The sequence below is a fragment of the Filicampus tigris genome, chromosome 5, assembly GCF_054856515.1.
Source record: "Filicampus tigris isolate MCC_2025a chromosome 5, RoL_Ftig_1.0, whole genome shotgun sequence".
NCBI classification, from domain to species: domain Eukaryota; kingdom Metazoa; phylum Chordata; class Actinopteri; order Syngnathiformes; family Syngnathidae; genus Filicampus; species Filicampus tigris.
The window spans coordinates 15,265,576-15,285,685 of record NC_141221.1 but is presented as its reverse complement, the minus strand read 5'-3'; the positions used below and the strand labels follow the sequence as shown (position 1 = coordinate 15,285,685).

Genomic DNA, 20,110 nt, shown 5'->3' with positions numbered 1-20,110 from the left:
TTGAGTCCTAAACTAAACTAATGATGCAAAACGCTGAACACTCTGACCCACTGAATAATGTTCATATTCTGCACACTGTGTCACTGGAGCTCATTCAAAGTGAATTTGTTTCTATCAACAGGGGTAATCAGCAGTCAAAGTGAAACCTTGGTGTCCCAGTGGTGTTCTCCTTGCTCCAGGGACCCTGCGGGCCCTGCCCTCCCACCTGCCACACTGAGGCATTAATTAATGGTCCCCAAATGGAACACCGCGTGATTACAAAGGTAAAACAAACACTTGTGTAGTAGTGCCACACAAGTGTTACATAAATTCCCTAACAATCTTTAGCCACTTCTGGAGGAAACCAGGGCCAAAAAGGTTGTCAAGCTGGTGAATTTTAGAGCAGAATGTTTGGCAAAAGGCAAATAAATGTTATTTTTTTAAACATCTTTTGCCCAACTATCAAAGTGCTGTAATTTACCAGTGTATTTTTAAGGTGGAAAAGATCTATCTATCTATCGATCTATATACATACATACGTGTGTATGTATACTGTACACATTATTGGTCATTTAAATTCATGATTAATTTTATCTTCACGTCTTCACATATTCGTATGTTCATTCATTCATTCATTATCCATACCGCTTATCCTCACAAGGGTCGCGGGCGTGCTGGAGCCTATCCCAGCTGTCTTTGGGCGGTAGGCGGGGGACACCCTGAATTGGTTGCCAGCCAATCGCAGGGCACACAGAGACAAACATCCGCACTCACAATCACACCTAGGGGCAATTTAGAGACTCCAATCAACTTACTTTTTTGGAATGTGGAAGGAAACCGGAGTACCCGGAGAAAACCCACGCAGGCAGGTACGGGGAGAACATGCAAACTCCACACAGGGAGGCCGGAGCCGGGATCGAACCCACGACCTCTGAACTGTGAGGCGGACGTGCTAACCAGTCGACCACCGTGCCGCCCATATTCGTATGTATTTTTTAAAATATTAAATAATGATTTAATGCATTTGAACTAATTTGCAAATTTTTGCAAGAATTTAGTAAGCATCCACAAAGAAAGTGGCTTACATGATTTGGTAGCCGTGGTAACATCAAATGGATCCCATTAAACAAATACGGTTGATCCGTGTATGCGGGACATGCTCGGGTCCAATTATAGCTTCTGCAGCTGTCGCACTCGACCCGTTACCGCCATTTACTTACTGTATTTGTACCGATCTGACCCCAAAGTACACACGGGAGAACATTTAATAGAGTTACTGAAGTCGTAAAGAACACAAACTTTCTCTCCAAGCGGCACTTTTATGTTAGCGTTAACAGGACCAGTGAGTCTCCTTGTTGGGCCAATGTTTAAAGCACACTTTCATCACTTTATTTGCCCCTACTACAACTAGAGTGGTATCATGAGTTACAGATTTAATTCATTAATATCAAATCAATTCTCATTAAGATAACTGATTCAAATCAAATCAATGAAATAAATGCCATTAATCCTTTCCACCAACCCACCAAAACACAACAATTTCAAGACAAATAAAATGAATATGTACAAAGTAACTTATATTCCATATTATCTTTGGGGGGGGCGAAGGACCGAGCCCGACTGCGAATAGTAAAAATCCGCAAATAGTGGGAGTTACCCAAAAGTTTTTAACGAAAACGGGAAAATGTGGGGTTCTCCACAAATAATGGGGAAATGTTTGAGAAAAAAAAAAAAAAATGAAATTAGGAGGAAAATATGGTGAGTGTGTTTTTCCGCAAGTTACGGTGAATATACTCTAGTTTCCCCCTCAAAATAAGCGAATACGTGGATTCGGGAATGCCGAACTGTGAATAATTGGGGATTCACTTCATGTGAATAAAAATGTAAATACTGAATTTATTAATTGAGCTTTTGTTAAATTAGCTAATTATTTTTAAATAAATTCAATGAATTTGCAATTTAATAACAAAATGTCTTTTGTGAAAGCACCTATATAAATAAAGATTTTATTGTATTGTATTTCAAAAAAAGTTAGTCAGGATAGGCTCACCCACCAGCCATGACCCAAGTAAGGTCAAGCGATGTGGAAAATAGATATGGAGGGTCCACTGCACAACCAAAATAAATAAAGCCACACACACACACACACATTAAATTGGGGGCGGCATAGCCCAGTGGTAGAGTGATCGTTTCCCAACCCGGAGGTTGTGGGTTCGATCCCCAGGCATTGTGACCATGTTGAAGTATCCTTGAGCAAGATACTGAACCCCAGTTGCTCCTGATGCTGCGTCATCAGTAGGTAGATGAGGTACAGTGTGAAGCGCTTTGAGTAACAAAGGTAGAAAAGCGCTATACAAGTGACAGCCCTTTTTAAATTTTTTTTTTTTTTTTTACACACACAAATTAATTAAGGCACATGTGTATTGTTAGCACATACACAATATGAATATACTGTATACGTTTAATTTTACAATACAAATACCTGAATGTTTGTTTTAATTACCGACTAATCTGTATAAACGTCCCAACTGGACAAACATGGATGATAAAAGCGGTCTATACAGCAGACAAAACAATGACAAGCCAGCAACATCCTGAACAAGGATGAAACGGCAATGAACTTCCTGTTCAGACATGCTAAAGCCTGCCGTGACCCTTTACACAAAACCATGTCACGTTCATGCGATTCCCTCCAGCGTTTTCTTAAACTGCCAGTACAGCACACACATTAACACACAGGCAAACACACTCAGAGGCGCTAACGCTCTCTCCCGCAGTTTAAACATTTGCTCTTTCCTTTCTGCTTTTGTGTCTTATCATTGGTTGTTGGCGGCCGATGTGCCGGGTGAGAGACGGCCTTGTGAATCGCGCGGGGCCTTATAATCAACATGTTACCTGCTTGTATTTCGATAAGAAATCAATCAAATATCAGTGTCACGTACGAGGTGGGGTTTGAAGGACAAGTGACGAGTGAGCCATGGTGACGTTGTAAGGGAACGTAACAGCGTCGTCACGTCATAGTGTCGTCATTTAGTGACGAATTCCAACTCCGTCGAAAGACAAATTGTGAGTCTCATGAAGGACAAGTGTGCTACTACTTTTCCCAAACCAAACACATTGGTTCAGAAATATAGTGGTGCTTTGACTATAGGGCTGCAATTAACAATTATTTTGTTAATCGATTAATCTGTTTATTTTTTGTAGGGATTAGTCAATGAACCGGATAAAAATCACCATTTGTTAATTTCCATCCCTATATTCAAAAACAGGACATTATTTCAAATTGACAGTGCGTGAAACACACAAACATGAATTCATTATGATTCGGTTACTGGTTTCATCCATGTCAGAAAAAAAGTCAAAAACGGTTTTAAAAGTAAAAGTATATTTGCACGTGTCTTATTTTGATTAAACATACATATACTGTACCGGTAATCAGTGTACTTTCATGGAGAATTAAATATGAGAATATTTCCTGTTGAGAGGCTAAAAATGCGAGAATTTGGACAATATTTAAGTTAAACAAGGACTTCAAACAATAAATCGATTCTCAATATAGTTCAGTAATTTGATAATCAATTAGTTGTCCATTAATCAATCAATTGTTTCACCTCTAATTGACCTACAAGTTTGATTTGTGACGTGACCACAATTGCAATGTAAAACATTCTTAGTTCAACTCATCTTTCCACGTTGATATAAATTGAAATGCCATTAACCTGTTCCAGCCCCAAATTAAAGTCCCTGTAAAGTGAGAATACATCTTGCAAATTTGACACACCACAGAGAATAGTGTTGCTAACAATCCTGCCGAATTTGAATGATAACAAAAATCAAAACAAAAATCGCCAAATGTGTAAAATGAGGCATTTGCCAGATTATGCTACGATGAGAGGCACTAGCCACCTGCTAGCTCATGAGCTAACCGGATCGCCTCTCGTCCACGCATGGCGTCGCCACCCTAGGTTTTGTCAGCGCGACAGAGATACTTCAGAGAAAGTCAACTGTTTATTAAACACTGAGGTACGCGTTATTCAGCATGTGGTCATTGCCAATTGTGAGTTTTTCATTGTTTTGTTAGTTGTTGTTTTTTCCACAAATTTTGGGTGAAAAGTCTGTGTCCAGACATTGCTGTAATACGCTATGATGGATGCAGTTCAACCCTGGAATGGACTATTTCGGCGTGACTGTTCTCCATGACTGTATATCCGCTCCACTTTGTTATCGCTCACTTTGGTTGTAATGTTTGCAAAGTGGAGGAAACTGAACTGTGATCACAGCACTGACTCACAGCTAAATAAACTTGTTTATATCCTCGAATAGGGAACATGGTTTTGTTTTGGTTCCACGACGAGGCGCTTGGTGTGGTGTAAGAGCCAGACGCGTACAAACAACTGCCTCGAAGAAGAGAGGACCGTACAAGAGCAGAGGAAGGACGATGTGGATGGGATCAAAAACAAGAAACATCTGCCCAAAGAAAAACGTGTGCCTGGTTAGGCATTGTAAGTGTTGGTGCATCACAGCATATCGCAGCGATTCCCGGGTATGCGCTCGCAGTGGCCGCAAGCAGCATACGGGATGACATCAGATCAACTCCATTGGAGGACGTCATGGCATGACATTTGTTGCTTTGCCATTACTAATCTTAGCTTTTCAATTTGTATTGCAAAAAAAGTTCGATATTTCAGAACAGAGAAGCTTTCTTTATTCATAGCTTTTTAAAAATTGTTTTGCCTTTGAATTTACACCCCAAATGTTTGGGTTTGATTGCATAATCATATTTATTGTGAATCATACAGAGATGCCTTTACGTGACTACTACTGTTAAACTAAACGAAACAAAGTGAATTACATTCGCCTTAAAGACCCCTAGCGTAACTCATTCACTGCCATTGACAAATTTATTTGTCTTTTCACAGTCCAGCCATTCAATTTCAGTAACTTATTTATATATTTTTCAATTTTTTTCCCCAAAACGTTCGGGGAAAAGTGGGTCTGAAAATGTCTGGCAGTGAATGAGTTAATGTTGACACCTAATAGGAAAGACCATAGACGAACAATTTGCATCAATGGGGTGATGTTATAAAGCTTTTGCAATGGATATATTTGAACACAAACAATATAACTAAACACTCACAGGTAGGGGTGGGCGATATGACGATATTAGATCGTTAAGCGGTTTAACGTGTTCATGAACTCATAAAGCCGAAAGATCCTTTGATCGTCTACATGGCACATTGTAAACAGTTTAGCTCCATGGCGGCGCACAGTCGCTGACGCGTATACCCGACCAACCAATCACAGCACGCACAGTGCACCGTACGTGACACTCCCCGCCTCCCTGTTTGTTTGTATAGCGGGGAGCTATAGCGGAAAGTCACCACGAAGCAGAGTTGGTCCCGAAAAGAAACTCCACATCCACAGTGTCGATTTTGTTTGGCTTTTTCTCGGCGGAGAAATCGCAAACCACTTATTTGCAAAGTTTGCAGAGACTCGGTTCGGGCGTCAGCGCAGACAGCCAAAGCAAACGGAGATCAGACACATGGTAGACAGAGGTAGCCGCTAGCTCCAAGCTAACGCAACCCACAGTAACGCCGTCATTTAACAAGAGCACTCCATATGAAAAAAACAAGCAAGCAGTGTAAAGAAGTAACTGAGGCAGTGACGCATTACCTTGCTGAAGACATGATTCCCATTAAAACAGTGAAAAACGAGGGCTTCAAAAGACTCTTCAAAGTATTAGACCTGCGTTACGCGCTGTGTTTTTATGTTTACGTTGTTACCTTTTATGTTTACATTCACTGCACATTTTGATAAAAAATGTCATTATTCAAATTAAAACCTGTTCAGAAAGCTTAGCTGACTTAAAATGTCTTTTTTTTTCTTTTATAGAGTTTTATACACATTTTAAATGTTTTGTTTAACATGAGGAAAATGGTCAGAAATGTGCAAATTAGTCTTTAAAAAAAACGATATAAAAAAAGTGATTTTATTTTCAAAAAATTGTGATATATTTTTGCCAGATCGCCCATCCCTAGTCACAGCCTAAGTTCAGACACGCATGATTTTTAGCTAGATTCCGCTAAGTATCCTCAGCAGAATATCCGCTCCTTGTCTGCTTGTGCCTTTAACACAGAACCCAGTAAAGGCGTGACAGCGCAATTATTTGAGTGTTCTAACAGAACCGTGCAGAAAAAGTAGGTTTCAAAAAATATTTATTATTATTATTTTTTTTTTTTTGCATTTTTAACGTTTTAAATTTAAAATTTAGTTTTTTCGAACCCGGCAAGGGCGAGATATTCTCACTACAAGTGAGAAAGTAAGTGAGTGTCTAACGTGATACTTCTGTCCGGCATTTGCTTGCACACACACCGACCGCCTCTGTTACAGCTCAGAGGGTGGAAAATTGCTGCGTCCACTGTGTTCTCCGTTTTCCACCGTTTTCCACATTGCTTTCTGTACAAACAGCACCAGCATATAAAAAGGTGGGAAAATGTCAGCTTTTACAGGGACTGTAAATAGGATTGTTGTGCGGTGAGAAAAAAAAATGACAGATCACAAACGGCGCATTGTTATTTTGGAAACTGAAGGATACACTAGACGTCCGTCGGGAGTCTTCCTGATTTCCATCTTCCAGGCATTTCGCGAAATCAGGACGGTTGGCATCTCTGTTATCACATAATGTCAACCAAAATGAAAAGTAATTTCCTTGAGCCGCACATAAATTGAACCACGAGTACTTCAAGCATGCGGTGCATCCTTCCACAAAACATCAGTAAAGTCTTGCTGAATGGCCAACAAACAGAAATGAGAACATAATGTCAAGAAAAAAAAAAGAAAAAAAATCTTTTCCTGGCTCTGCACCTAAATTTAACCGGTTGTACTTTGGCCCGTGTCGCATCCTTCACATCAGTGAAGTCCTGCGAACAAACAGCGATGACAATATCAATGAAAAGAAGAACTAAAATGAAAAAACAATTTCCTCGATCCGCAACTAAATTTAAAAGGTTCCACCTTGACCACTTCCTTCCACAAACCGTCACTCAAGTCCGGCTTAATCACTGACAACCAGCTACGAGAACATAATGTCAACCAAAATCATAATGTCAAACAAAATGGAAAAAAACAGTTTCATGGATCCGCACTTAAATTTAACTGGGTGTACCTTGGCCGGTGTAGCATCCTTCCACAAAACGTCACGAAAGTCCTATCGCCAACAAACAGCTACGACACCATAATGTCAATGAAAACCATAATGGCGGCGTTTAAAAAGTTTCGCAGAGCTTGCCCTGGTTGGAAGACGCCATTTTCAAGTACACAAATGACGACGTCGCTACACATTTACGTCAAGGCAGAGCATGCACAGACCGGACGCAGTTTGGCTATTCCGGTTAAAGCGTATCCATGACTTCTGTTTGGATTAGCAAAAGGAATATACCACCCATGTGAACGCGATTGAAATTCCATACGGAATCAGCCTGTTTGTTCAGATTGAGTTTTAATTGAGCTGATTTTCATTCTGTTCTGTCATTCTGTTTTATTCATTCTTTCAAAAGGAATGCAAAGCTATGTGTAAATCTGGCTAATTTCACCCAAAAAGGAAGGCCGTTTCCCTGACCTGCACCTGAATATGTCTAACCCTTTCACAAAAAAAGTTCTGCCAACAAACGCCAACAAAATTTTCAATGTAAACAAAATTCTATATCATGGAGGTTGCTTAGTCGATTTTATTTATTTTTTTGCTTTGTATTATTGCATGCCAAAATATGAGTTAAGAGTGAGCTTCAAATGGTCTGCTGCTCCAGTGAAATTCATTTTTTTTTTACCAATTAAGGTACTGTCATGTCCTCGCATGTGGACAAGGACAGCCAATGTCAGGCGTTTATTGCCTGGGACAAACAATTAAACACGCAAATACCAAATGAGGCGAGGGCAAGGCAATGCAGCTTTATTTATATAGCACATTTGATCGAGGGAATTCAATGTGCTTCACATAGTTAAAAAACATTTAAAGGCAAAAGATTTAAGATATTTAAAAAGTAGTTGACTAAAATCACTAAAAGAATGTACAGTGCAAGAACATGATTTTTGGGGAAAAAAATATATAAATGCTCGAAAAGACATTCACTGCACATTTTGATAAAAATTGTCACTATTCAAATTAAAACCTGTTCAGAAAGCTTAGCTGACTTAAAATGTCATTTTTTTTTAGAGTTTTATACACATTTGAATGTTTTATATGTTACCATGAGGAAAATGGTCAGAAATGTGCAAATTAGTCTTAAAAAAACGATGTTAAAAAAGTCTCATGATAAAAATCGTGATCGTGATTTTATTTTTTAAAAATCGTGATATGATATTTTTGCCAGATCGCCCACCCCTACGGGAAGCTATAGCGGAAAGTCACCACGAAGCAGAGTTGGTCCCGAAAAGAAACTCCACATCCACAGTGTCGATTTGGTTTGGCTTTTCCTCGGAGGAGAAAGCGCAAACCAGTTATTTGCAAAGTTTGCAGAGACTCGGTTCGGACGCCAGCACTGACAGCAAAAGCAAACGGAGATCAGACACATGGTAGACAGAGGCATCCGCTAGCTCCAAGCTAACGCAACCCACAGTAACACAGTCACTTAACAAGAGCACTCCATATGAAAAAACAAGCAAGCAGTGTAAAGAAGTAACTGAGGCAGTGACGCATTACCTTGCTGAAGACATGATTCCCATTAAAACAGTGGAAAATGAGGGCTTTGAAAGACTCTTCAAAGTACTAGACCTGCGTTACGAGCTGTGTTTTTGTTTACGTGATGTTACCTTTTATGTTTAGATTCACTGCACATTTTGATAAAAATTGTCATTATTCAAATTAAAACCTGTTCAGGAAGCTTAGCTGGCTTAAAATGTCATTTTTTTCTTTTAGAGTTTTATAAACATTTTAAATATGTTTTATATAGGTTTAACATGAGGAAAATGGTCAGAAACGTGAAATCGTGATCATGATTTTAGTTTAAAAAAAATCGTGTTATTTTGCTATATCGCCCACCCCTACTCACAGGCATATATTCTTTATTCTCTGCAAAAACGACTAATATTACTGCAGTTTACCAAGTCACTTAAAGTAGTTGTGAAACTCTTCTTTGTGTCTGTATGACTTGTATCACACTGTGGCCAAGATGTCAATTGTTAAATTTTAATTTTATTTATATGTGTATGTATATATATATATATATATATATGTATATATATATATACATATATATATATATATATACATATATATATACATATATATATATATACATATATATATATATATATATACATACATATATATATATATATATATATATATATATATACATATATATATATACATATATATATATATATATATATATATATATACATATATATATACATATATATATATATATATACATATATATATACATATATATATATATATATATATATATATATATATATACATATATATATATATATATACATATATATATATATATATACATATATATATACATATATATATATATATATATATATATATATATATATACATATACATATATATATATATATATATATACATATATATATATATATATATATATATATATATATATATATATATATATATATATATATCGATCGAACCTACGATCTCTGAACTGTGAAGCGGACGTGCTAACCAGTCGACCACCGGGCCCGTATTAGTGTATCACTTCTCCTAAATAAGCCAAACCAAATTATTAGTTTTTTTCCATAATGATATTTTGAGGTGTTTTGTTCCCTTTTCAATTTTGATATGTGTAAAAAAAATATTATTTAACCCCCCGCCATTTCATATCCCTGTCTTTCTTCCACCTATTTCTGTGTATCAACTACTTTGATCACTTACTGTGGTGTCTGTCCACTGTGCAGTAAAATTAATTTAATATATATTGTAAATTTTTTTATCATACTTTTTTCTTTTACATGTTCATCATATGCTTCTGTCACCTACATGTAATTGTGTATAAATTACAACACACACAGAAAATAATAAATCCACCATATCACTCGCATGAAAATACATTTTATTGAAATTATGACTTGCAAAAATATACACGTATTGCTTTCGCTTCAACGTGAGACTTTGATTATCATCTTGTTTGGGAATGTAGATTTCTGCAAGACATAATACCAAGACAGTTTGCTGTCGAGAACTGTCCTCAACCTATTTCCATCAATTGAGTACATTTTAACCACTTACTGTGGTGTCTGTCAGATGTGTCCTGGGTCAGAGGTGAGAAGAGCGTACACAGGTGACCTGCAACCCGATGCCCGCCGCCACGGGTAGAAAGTGTGCTGCGTCGCGGTCATCGAACATGACCGCATGTGACCTGGAGTATCCAGAAGGTGTGTGTAAAAACTGTCAACGGTTTAGTGTAAAATTACAATGATTTGTTGTACTGTACTGAGATTTGCTATTAAGAAGGCAGCGCTAAGTTAGAGAAACAAGGAGACCGCTTACTCTCTGTCATCTCACTGTTTGATAGAAAAAAAAAAAATACAATGACGTTAGTGGTTTGGTTCGCCGCGGCCTAGTCAAAAAGGTTGTGAGCATTTACCTGCCGCATGCTGTTCGCCAGCGGGCTGCTTTGGACTGCTCACCGCTGTTGGGGAAAATAGCCATGTATTGTAAAAAACAAAAGAAATTATTCTAATTAAAGAAAATGCAAAGAAATAAACTCATTTTATACAGTTAAACTACTGTATGCACTGTAATATTTGTGTTGGATGTGTGTTTTCAGGGGGTGTGACCTAGTGATTAGTATTAGGCGGTGGGGTTGGTTCACCTACATGTGAGTGTCTGGGCGTGACTTATATTTTAATATTGACCATAGTTAACTTTGTTGTTACACTTGACTGCTAAGAATGTTGAAGTAACCAAAAAAGTGAAAAGAAATATTGTATTTTAAATTTGTCAAGCCACAGAAAAAAAAAATCGTCAAGTACATAAAACGATGCTTTAAAATTGTGAATAATCACACGGTTGTCGCTTCTCTATGCTGTGAGCGTATCTGCTAATTGCGCTGAAATCCCGTCCCAGTAAAAATGGACTCTACTTCGGGGACAGTTTGTCCTATGAGGATTTTTTTTTAGGTTGTGTATCACGTTAGACTTTTGGCATTTTGCTCAGCACTCGAAATCGCATGCTGACATTCCCATCCACCCACTTTCATACAATGACTTCCTCTTTCTTCTACTTTGTCCCATCATGTTTTTTTTTTTTTTTTTTTGACCCCGGCTAGCCTGGGAACAAAGCTAATCCTCCTAGCCTATGGAGGGAGGGGGACGTACAATGCTGGTCTGTGCGATCTCGCCGATGCGGACCTCCTCCTGAGGGCGGCGTTGTCGGTGTGTGGTCCTCTAAAGTTCTGTGAGAGCCGGGCGTGGCTCTCCTGCTTGGAGAGAGATGTCATATTGCTCAGGTTACTTCACGTACAATAGATTATTAGATGGATAGATAGATAGATAGAAAGATAGATAGATAGATAGATAGTATCTTATTCTCTGTGCTTTTTTTGTTCAAATATAAATTGTTTAAATGTTTATAAATACCGCAACGTCGACGCTAGCGTCATTAGCCTGTCTGATGATGAAGGAACGCGATTGTAAATTACTGTACACTATTCATTCTATCGAGCAGATGTGCTTTGTCATGCCAAGATAAACCGTAGACACGAGAAATGCCGAGCCTTACCTTAATCCGGGCATTGTGGGCGTCCTGCGTGGACGGACGAGGATCAGCGAGTGCAGCAGATGGGAGCAGGGAGTCCAGGCCAGGTGGAGTTACATTTTCACCTTGGAATTCCTACAGGGGGAAAAAATGCACACTGCGTTCCTCACAATGTCCAGCGGAGAGAAATGGGAGAGGGTTTATTTATATATAGTGTTTATTTTACAGTACCCCTACAAGGGCGAGGCCTCACTATTATGTGATATACAAGCAGAAAGCACCTCAGTGTATCAAAGTGGGGTGGGGTTGTTCTCCCTGTGAACTTGCGGCTGGTCTGTAGATTGACTTCAATGCGTCTTAAGGAATTTTATGACTCCAATTATATGATGATTATAAATATCAGGCTCGTTCAAATAGGACATTTATGGACACTAATTCAAAACACATGATATCAAGAGCTCTTTTGAGAGAAGTCAAAAGAGTGTCAAAGTATAAAAGTATAAGTAAGCCCTGGAATTTACTAAATGGTTGCTTTGAATCAAAATGGCCGACTTCCTGTTCGATTTTGGGCATTTTTTGGGGTGGGGGTGTCATGTCGGGTACCCTCAAAATATGGAAATTTACACTTTTTGTGAGTTTTAGGGCATGTTGAAGCCCCAATGTCTAGTATACAGTCGAGTGCAAGATAATAGTAATTAAAAAAAAGGTCACAAAGTATTATTAGCAATAAAGTACAATTCTCAAAAGGCTGTTTGACTTTTCTGCTTCTATAAAATACAAAAAACATTTAAAATGAAATTGACGGTTGATGAAAACAAAAGGACATTTTCGCTATACTGATAATTATAGCTATAATTATAGTTTTATAAACCTAAGGTGGAGTTAGTTTTCATTTTTTAAAAAGGATTTTACTTTTACTTTTATTTCGTTCACTAAACTTTTTTTAAATTTTTTATTTTAGTTATAGTTTTTTCGTCAGTTTCCATTAACTATAATTAACCTTGATGTACACTCAATGTAGTGTCCATCAGTAAAACTGGTGTCAGTGGCTGATGTTTTTGTCAAAGGCTCCAGAGGGCGCTATTGTGCGAGTTATCAATTGCTAATGACCATCCATCCACCCATTAGCCAGTGCACATCAAATGGATTGCTACCTTCAAGTCTAGGATGTGTTTGAGTTTGAGACGGAAGAATTCCTGCTCCTTCAGCTGGATGAACTCCTGACAGTTGGCAAAGCCCTTGGTCATCTATAAATAAAGAAAGTGTCATGAAAAGAAGCCATTAGAAGCTGAAAGCGTGCATAGTGGAGCGCCACCTTGTGAAGGATGGCCTCAAGCTCGCTGATCTTCTCTCTCAAATGTTTGTCTTTAGCGCGGACAGCGTCCAGTTCGCGGGCTAGCTGCCTCTTCTCCTCTCTGACGAAGGCCAACTCCTGTGCCCGTCGCTGGCTTTCCGCATTTTGATAGGGCCGCTCCTAATAATAGAGCCAATGAGGAGATTATACGTGGGTTTGTTAAGACTCCTCTCAAATAAACGGCAGGCCCTCTCTACAGTTGAGTGATGTTGAATGACAGTCGTACTCTTCTGTCCTTTGCTTTTGGGTGTCCTCCATTCACTTGATTCACTTTCTCCAGCGTCTCTTCCAGATGTTGGACTTGGGCCTGAAGAGCATTTGCCCGGCCCCCTCCCAGTTTCCTCAGGGCGCCCCTGACCCGGTCCAGATCCGTCTGGGTGCTCTTCAGTCGGCCCCGGAGTCTCAGCACGACGCCGCATTGCTCATCGCAGGCGCAGCTGTGGAGCGGCTGCAACTTTCTGTGCTTCTCTGAAAAGGTGCCAGCAAAAAAAACAACGAAAAAAAAAAACCATGCATAAATCACAACTGCAGGGAGTTTCAAACACACGTAAAAAAGGGGCTTGGTCGATAAGATAAATACAATTCTTTGTTTGTTCAACACAGCCAGGAAACATTAATTTTAACAAGAGACATTTTCTGAGAAACACATTTACAGGGAAGACTGGTAGTAGATGTAGAAGCTGCGGTCTGTGGACAAAGGTATTGGGACATGTGGCTACAGGATGCACAAAGCATGCAGTTTTTTTAAATCATCCAAACAATCATCCAAAATCTCTTGAAATAAGAGAACAACTAGTACAATCACCGAAACTAATATTTGATTTTTATAGCGGTGCAATGATTGTTCAATTAATCAACAACTAATTGAATCTCAAATTACGGTAATCTATATCTATTTTGAGAATCGATTAATAATTTTGAGACCTTGTATAATTGTCCAAATTCTTAAAAATTCAGCCTCCCAAATAAGACATTTGCAAGCATTTGCTTTAACTTTGGAAAGCAATGATCAACATTTTTGGACATTTTCGGACAACCGTTACGGACCAAACCAGAAACTGAATCAATCAGTTTATGTTTATAACTTTTTTGCACTGTCAATTTGACATTAATGTCCAGTTCTTGAATGAAGGGATGGAAATAAAAAGATTTTTTTTTTAAATTCAGCTGATTCAACGATTAATCGTCAGATTGAGTTAGTTGCAGCGCTAGTTTATTATTTACAGTAACCAATTATTTAATTATGGTAGATAAATTATATACTTTCAAATGATTTTATCCTCATCATCAGGTCTTCACCCAGGCCACTTGCAAAGTCATGGACGGAGAAACTCAGTGTCAGTGTGGGGGCGGTTATGATGCTAATTAGTCACACTGCAACATCATAACCCATCAAAATTCAAAACAGATCACTCCGTCGACCCATTTTGGGAAATGGTCAGCGCTCAAAAGATTTATTTGATTGTGTAATTTCAGAATTGATGGGCGAGCAGGCATGTTAGAGACTGAGCGATTTGGATGCAAGCTATGAAAAAGACATTTGAAAAAACTCACTGCATTCAGTGGCTGTGGTGAATAAACCTACCAGTGACGGCGAGCTGCTGCTTCTCCAGGGTCTCCACACGCCCAACCTGGAGCCGCTTCACCTGCGTGCCGAGGAGGGCGTTCTCCCGATGAAGGCAGTGGATGGTCTGGTTGCTCGTCTCCAGCTGACATCGAAGCATCTCCACCAGCTTGTCTCTGTCCTGCAGTTCAAGCCTCAGGGTCTCTTTTTCGGCAAGAAGGGTCCCATACTGTCTCTGAGCTTCTTCCAGTTGCTGTTTATTGAGATTTTTTTAGGGGGTTAGATTTTGCAATGCATTTCAATGGACATCAATTATAAGCGGATTTTCGCTATTTGCGGGCCGGCACAGTCTCGACCCCCCACAAATAGCAGGGGGCCACTGTATTAAAAAGTTAGGTCAAATTAAAATATCATTTGAAATTCAACCAAATGTTGAGGGATTTTTTTTATTTAAAAAATATACATTTGAAAAATAAAAATAAAATTATATTGTACTTTTATTGGATGATTCTGATATTTCGGGGGAAAAATATTTGTGAAATTAAATGTCTTTTTATTTGATTCAAAAAACTTCCCCCAAAAGTTACTTTCAAATCAAAATGGTAGACTTAGTGATCTGACCAAACATTTGGGGAAAATATCTTAACAAAACATTTACTTCTATTTAAATTGCGAAGTTAAAAAGTTTGGGGAAAATGTTTTGTCAATTAATGTTTTTTAAAAAAAATTGTAAATAACACTTAAGAATGAAACATTAATTAAAAATGTGTCATTCGTCAAATTTGATTTAAAAAATAAGTGTTACATACTTCAGTATTTGATCTTTGAGGACAAACATGGCACAAAATCGTTTAATTATTTACATTTGCAGTAATTATTTATATTTAATGACATATTTTTTAAATTCACATCGGCAGGTGTGTGGTGAGCACGTCCGCCTCACAGATGTGAGGTCGGGATTTGAATCCTGTGCGGACTTTGCATGTTCTCACTGTTCTTGTGTGGGGTAACGTTACACTGACTGAAGACTAAATTGTCCATAGTTGTGAATGGTTCTTTGTCTAAAGGTGCCCTGTGATTGGCTGCTGACCAAAATGGATGGATGCATAAATGAATGTATAGTATTTAATAATAATATATTAAGTATTTAGAAATTATATCCTTTGAATACCTCTCAAAAAGTATTTGATTACGCAGGTGTACCGCACGCCCCCTAAATTATTCAGATTACCCGTTTGGCTTCTTGGTCGCTCTCCTGAGATTGTTCCTGTTCCCCTCCCGTGGTCTGTGACTCCTCCTGGGGCCTACGCTGCGTCAGGTCACCGGTCTTCTGGAGGAAGAGGAGCAAGCACAGTGGGGCTCACCACATGGAATCGTCTCCATCACAACAACTTATCTTTACGGCCTGACCGGGTTGACTGCAGTTCACTCACCAGCTGCTGCAGCAAGGATGCCCTGAAAATGCATTTTTAACTTTAAAATGCTGAGCGGGGAGTGGGCTGGGGGGTTATGAACCTTCACATTTACCTTAGAGGTTCCAGCCTGGTGCTGATCCGGAGCCCGCTGTCTTTGGATGAGCTCAGTTCGTGATTCAACGTCTCCACCTCCTGGCCAACACTCGTAATCAGCTCTTCCATTCTCAGAGGACAGGAGAATAATTTTTAGAGGTGTAGAAAAATAAAATAAGACATATAATGTATATTTCAAAACATTTTCCACCATCAATATAACCTGTACAACCCAGTTGAAAGGTCAATTGTTAAATGTCAGGAAAAGAAAGAAAAGAAAAAAAGTGTGCCGACTTTCATTTAACATGGATTTACATTGTGATTGGTTAATTGTATACAAAGCCATACCTCAAGTGATTAGAGGGCTGTGAACACTTCAATCACATTATCTCCATTGATTATTTTAACTTGCCATCTCTATTAAAATATTTTTTCAATGGGTTGTACAGTTTAGAGGTTATATTAATGGTGATTTTTTTTTTTTTTAGGTTATCACAAAAACCTTGCATTTGAATATAAGGTGTGTATGAACCTCTACATCCACTGCATGGAAATATTATAAGTTGACAATTACCTGTCATTCTGTCCAGCTCTCGGGTCTCTACGCCTTATTACCTGTTCCACTGGCTGCTGAAACACAGAACAATTTGAACCTCTGAAGTCCCAATTTGCATAATGTAGAATTGGACCAAATGTTTTGGGGAACGTTTACGGGCCAAGTGTTGTCCTGTTCATGATTTTGCCTTTTCACTTTAATTATTATTCCAATATTATGTTGGAGCTGAGAAAGGTTTTAGGCCACTTGTCCAGAAAGCATGAGACAAAATGTCATTTGATTGAGTTTGAAATTGTTGAAGCTATTTTATGCCACACTGTCTATGATTTTTAACTTATTTTCATTGCAATGTTTTGGACTTGAACCCGAGAAAGGTAAGAGTGCACTAAATGACAGACTTATTTTGTTCTCTGTTTGACTCTGAATCCGTTGAGAAATAATGATGCTACTATCTGCCGATAAAAGAAGTAGCAACAATTCTCTCAATGCAGACCTCACTAACATTCACGACATCCTCAGTTTCGTGGCCCTTCTTTCTGGCGGTGACGTCCCTCTGACATTGCTGGTGGGATGAACTGTCCAAAGTCGGATCTGCTAAACAAGAAAGCAGGTTTACAAAATCAAAGATGGGCTGTGTTTCATTCCATTCATTCAAGCCGTACAAATCGGTTTGGATGCGCAGCCAAACTTCTCCAAGGCGGCTTTGGTGGCATGTTCCACCTCCTCCTGCAGCCTCTGGGTTTCCTCGGTGCACCTCTCCAGCTCCTCACTGGTTCAGACATGAAACGTTGTTGAATGTACTCAGTATGGATATGAAATTGTTAATTGTGGGCCATAACATTGGGTACCACAGTGGAATTACATCTACAAAACAATGATGCTTTTAAAAAGATTAATTATCAGCTGTTTGTGTGCAGTCACAATGCCAATACTATGGTACCTCAACATAAGGGGGAACCTTACAGCAATCAAACGTTTGGCAGATATTGATTGATCAATACTTAAACCTCATACAGTATTTGAGCAGTTACCCCTCTCGCAGTATTGGAGCCAAGATTTGGCACCTTCTTGGAAGTGTGATAACTAAGTCATTTCTGATTTTTTTTTTTTTTTTTTACTTACGGCCACTCAAAATGTTCAGTGGCAACAGACCTATCGAGACATCCATTCATCCATCCATTATCTGTACCGCTTCTCCTCACAAGGGTCGCAGGGCGTGCTGGAGCCTATCCCAGCTGTCTTTGGGCAGTAGGCGGGGGACACCCTGAACTGGTTGCCAGCCAATCGCAGGGCACACAGAGACAAACATCCGCACTCACAATCACACCTAGGGGCAATTTAGAGTGTCCAATCAACTTACCATGCATGTTTTTGGAATGTGGGAGGAAACCGGAGTGCCCGGAGAAAACCCACGCAGGCACGGGGAGAACATGCAAACTCCACACAGGGAGGCCGGAGCCGGGATCGAACCCACGACCTCTATCGAGACATATATAGTTTTAATTTATTTATTTAGTTTGGATGTCCTCTATGGACAATAAAAGCAATAGTGTGCTATGAACAAAACTATGATGTATGTAATATATAAAAACGAATCCAAGTTGGAATATTTGATAGCAGGTCATTAGAGCCTTGAATATGTTAATAAATCATAACATAAATTATTTTTGGGAATGCAACATTTTTTGACAAGGGCAATTTCAACATTTTTATCCCTCTCACAGTATTGGGGACAAGACCTGGCGCCCTCATGGAAGTGTGGTACTTAAGTGATTTCGGAATATTTTTCAGTAAAATGGCCTCTGAGCCGTTTGACCCTATATAAAAGTTGTATACAAACATGACCATTCCCTGAACCAATAAGAGGAGGAAAAATTCAAACATTCTACCAGTTGAGTGAAGGGACTTTGCAATTAGCTCAGGTCAAGAAAAGGATAAAATAGTACTGTGGCGCCACCTGGTGGATTTTTGTTTTTTAAGACTTTCAACAAACATTGGTCACATTGAGGCTTCGGTGTAGAGCCCGCTGAAGGGATACATTGGGTAATCGTGGGAAATGCACTATAACACACCAGGTGTACAGTGCATCAAAAACATGAAAAATGGTGATTTATAATGAGAGTCAATGGGCCAGACGATGGCGCTATTACTGCGTGTGTTTGTAAAAACTGGCCTTTCCACATATAATAATGACAATAACAATTTTGAAATGGTGGATGGTGCCATTTTGAACTTCAACATGTTTTGACATTTTTTGACAATATTCAGCCCTCTAACTGATTTTTTGATATGCTTTATCCATGATAATAAGAGTAATAAAATAAGAAAACGCCAGGATTTGGTCCAATACTGCACGAATTAAAAAAAAAGAGGTCAAGGCCTTACACACACACACGCATTTTTCTGAAACATTGGTATGGTATCATACAAGTAAATGATTACCTCACAACAAGTGTACATCCCTAAACAGGTGAGAAACCCCCAAAACAAGACAATAACAACATAAAACATTCGCTACCTCAACTCTTCCAACGCCAGACTGTTGAACCTCAGTCCAGAAACGTCCTGAGTGGCTGGAAAACAAGTTAAACACGATTAAATGTTCCTAAAAAAATGTTGCTGCTAGGCTAACATTATCCAAGTCAGCTAACGTCACGCAACAACTTACCAGTTGCGGTATCCTCTTGATGTTTTGCCATCACGTCATGACCTGATGCTATGACACATGTAAAATATGAGGTCTTAACTTGTAAATTTGTGTGCCGAGTATCGCTAAATTGGAAGCTACGACGGCATCTGGTGCCAAGTTTGACTTTACGTTCCATTACCATGGAAACTACATGGCATCTTTATGGTTACGAACTTTGACAACGTTCCTAAAAATAATTATTCAAACATAACATTTTGTGTACGTGTGTGTGTTATTTTTAATCGCAATACAATAACGTCAATAATCGATAGTACAACTCGTAGCGGCCGGGTACGTTTCAAATAATCTTTTTGGGTTTAGTAGTGACTCGTCTCAAGGCATTCACAAACTATACCGACATCTTGTGCCGGAAACTGGACTAACGTGAATGGCGTTTCTTTTGCTAGCCGCCTAAATTTCACAGCATCACAAATCTGTGAACATATTATTTTGTGTTTTATTTTTACCTGCAAGACAATAGCGGCCAAGCAAAATTTGATGGTTATCTTCTTTTGGAGTTATTAGTGACTTCACTTAGAGCTATTCCATACCCACAGTCGTCAGAAGAACTATGCCCACGTTTCAGTTATATTAAAAAAAAGGGAAGAAAACTCATCCCATAATATCATTTTTTCATCACGTAAACACAGGAATGACATAAAATAAACATTTAAAAAAGTTTTCATGCGACAACAATGAAAGTTCGCGTCTCCGATTTGTTTA

At 38.7% G+C, this 20,110-nt stretch overlaps 1 protein-coding gene across 10 annotated transcripts in view; it reads right to left on the bottom strand.

Annotated features, from left to right (window-relative positions):
* LOC147147446 (uncharacterized) overlaps positions 1 to 19,966 on the bottom strand; it is a 29,553-nt gene extending 9,587 nt beyond the window's left edge. The window contains exons 1-19 of one of the 10 annotated variants that reach the window (XM_086030575.1): positions 19,855 to 19,966; positions 19,367 to 19,414; positions 19,217 to 19,271; positions 17,361 to 17,467; positions 17,192 to 17,292; positions 16,717 to 16,772; positions 16,162 to 16,272; positions 16,068 to 16,089; positions 15,866 to 15,964; positions 14,656 to 14,887; positions 13,297 to 13,538; positions 13,032 to 13,190; positions 12,871 to 12,963; positions 11,741 to 11,851; positions 11,338 to 11,441; positions 10,605 to 10,649; positions 10,508 to 10,521; positions 10,247 to 10,376; positions 10,050 to 10,161 (exon numbers count right to left, since the gene is read on the bottom strand). In XM_086030575.1, the coding sequence (XP_085886701.1) occupies positions 10,258 to 10,376; positions 10,508 to 10,521; positions 10,605 to 10,649; positions 11,338 to 11,441; positions 11,741 to 11,851; positions 12,871 to 12,963; positions 13,032 to 13,190; positions 13,297 to 13,538; positions 14,656 to 14,887; positions 15,866 to 15,964; positions 16,068 to 16,089; positions 16,162 to 16,272; positions 16,717 to 16,772; positions 17,192 to 17,292; positions 17,361 to 17,467; positions 19,217 to 19,271; positions 19,367 to 19,397 (1,701 nt within the window). In that variant the 5' untranslated portion in view covers positions 19,398 to 19,414; positions 19,855 to 19,966 and the 3' untranslated portion in view covers positions 10,050 to 10,161; positions 10,247 to 10,257. Of the gene's footprint in view, positions 1 to 10,049; positions 10,162 to 10,246; positions 10,377 to 10,507; positions 10,522 to 10,604; positions 10,650 to 11,337; positions 11,442 to 11,740; positions 11,852 to 12,870; positions 12,964 to 13,031; positions 13,191 to 13,296; positions 13,539 to 14,655; positions 14,888 to 15,865; positions 15,965 to 16,067; positions 16,090 to 16,161; positions 16,273 to 16,716; positions 16,773 to 17,191; positions 17,293 to 17,360; positions 17,468 to 19,216; positions 19,272 to 19,366; positions 19,674 to 19,854 lie in introns of those variants that run through there. The other 9 variants (XM_086030571.1, XM_086030566.1, XM_086030570.1 and 6 more) reach the window with 9 other exon arrangements.
* Positions 19,967 to 20,110: the final 144 nt, after the last annotated feature.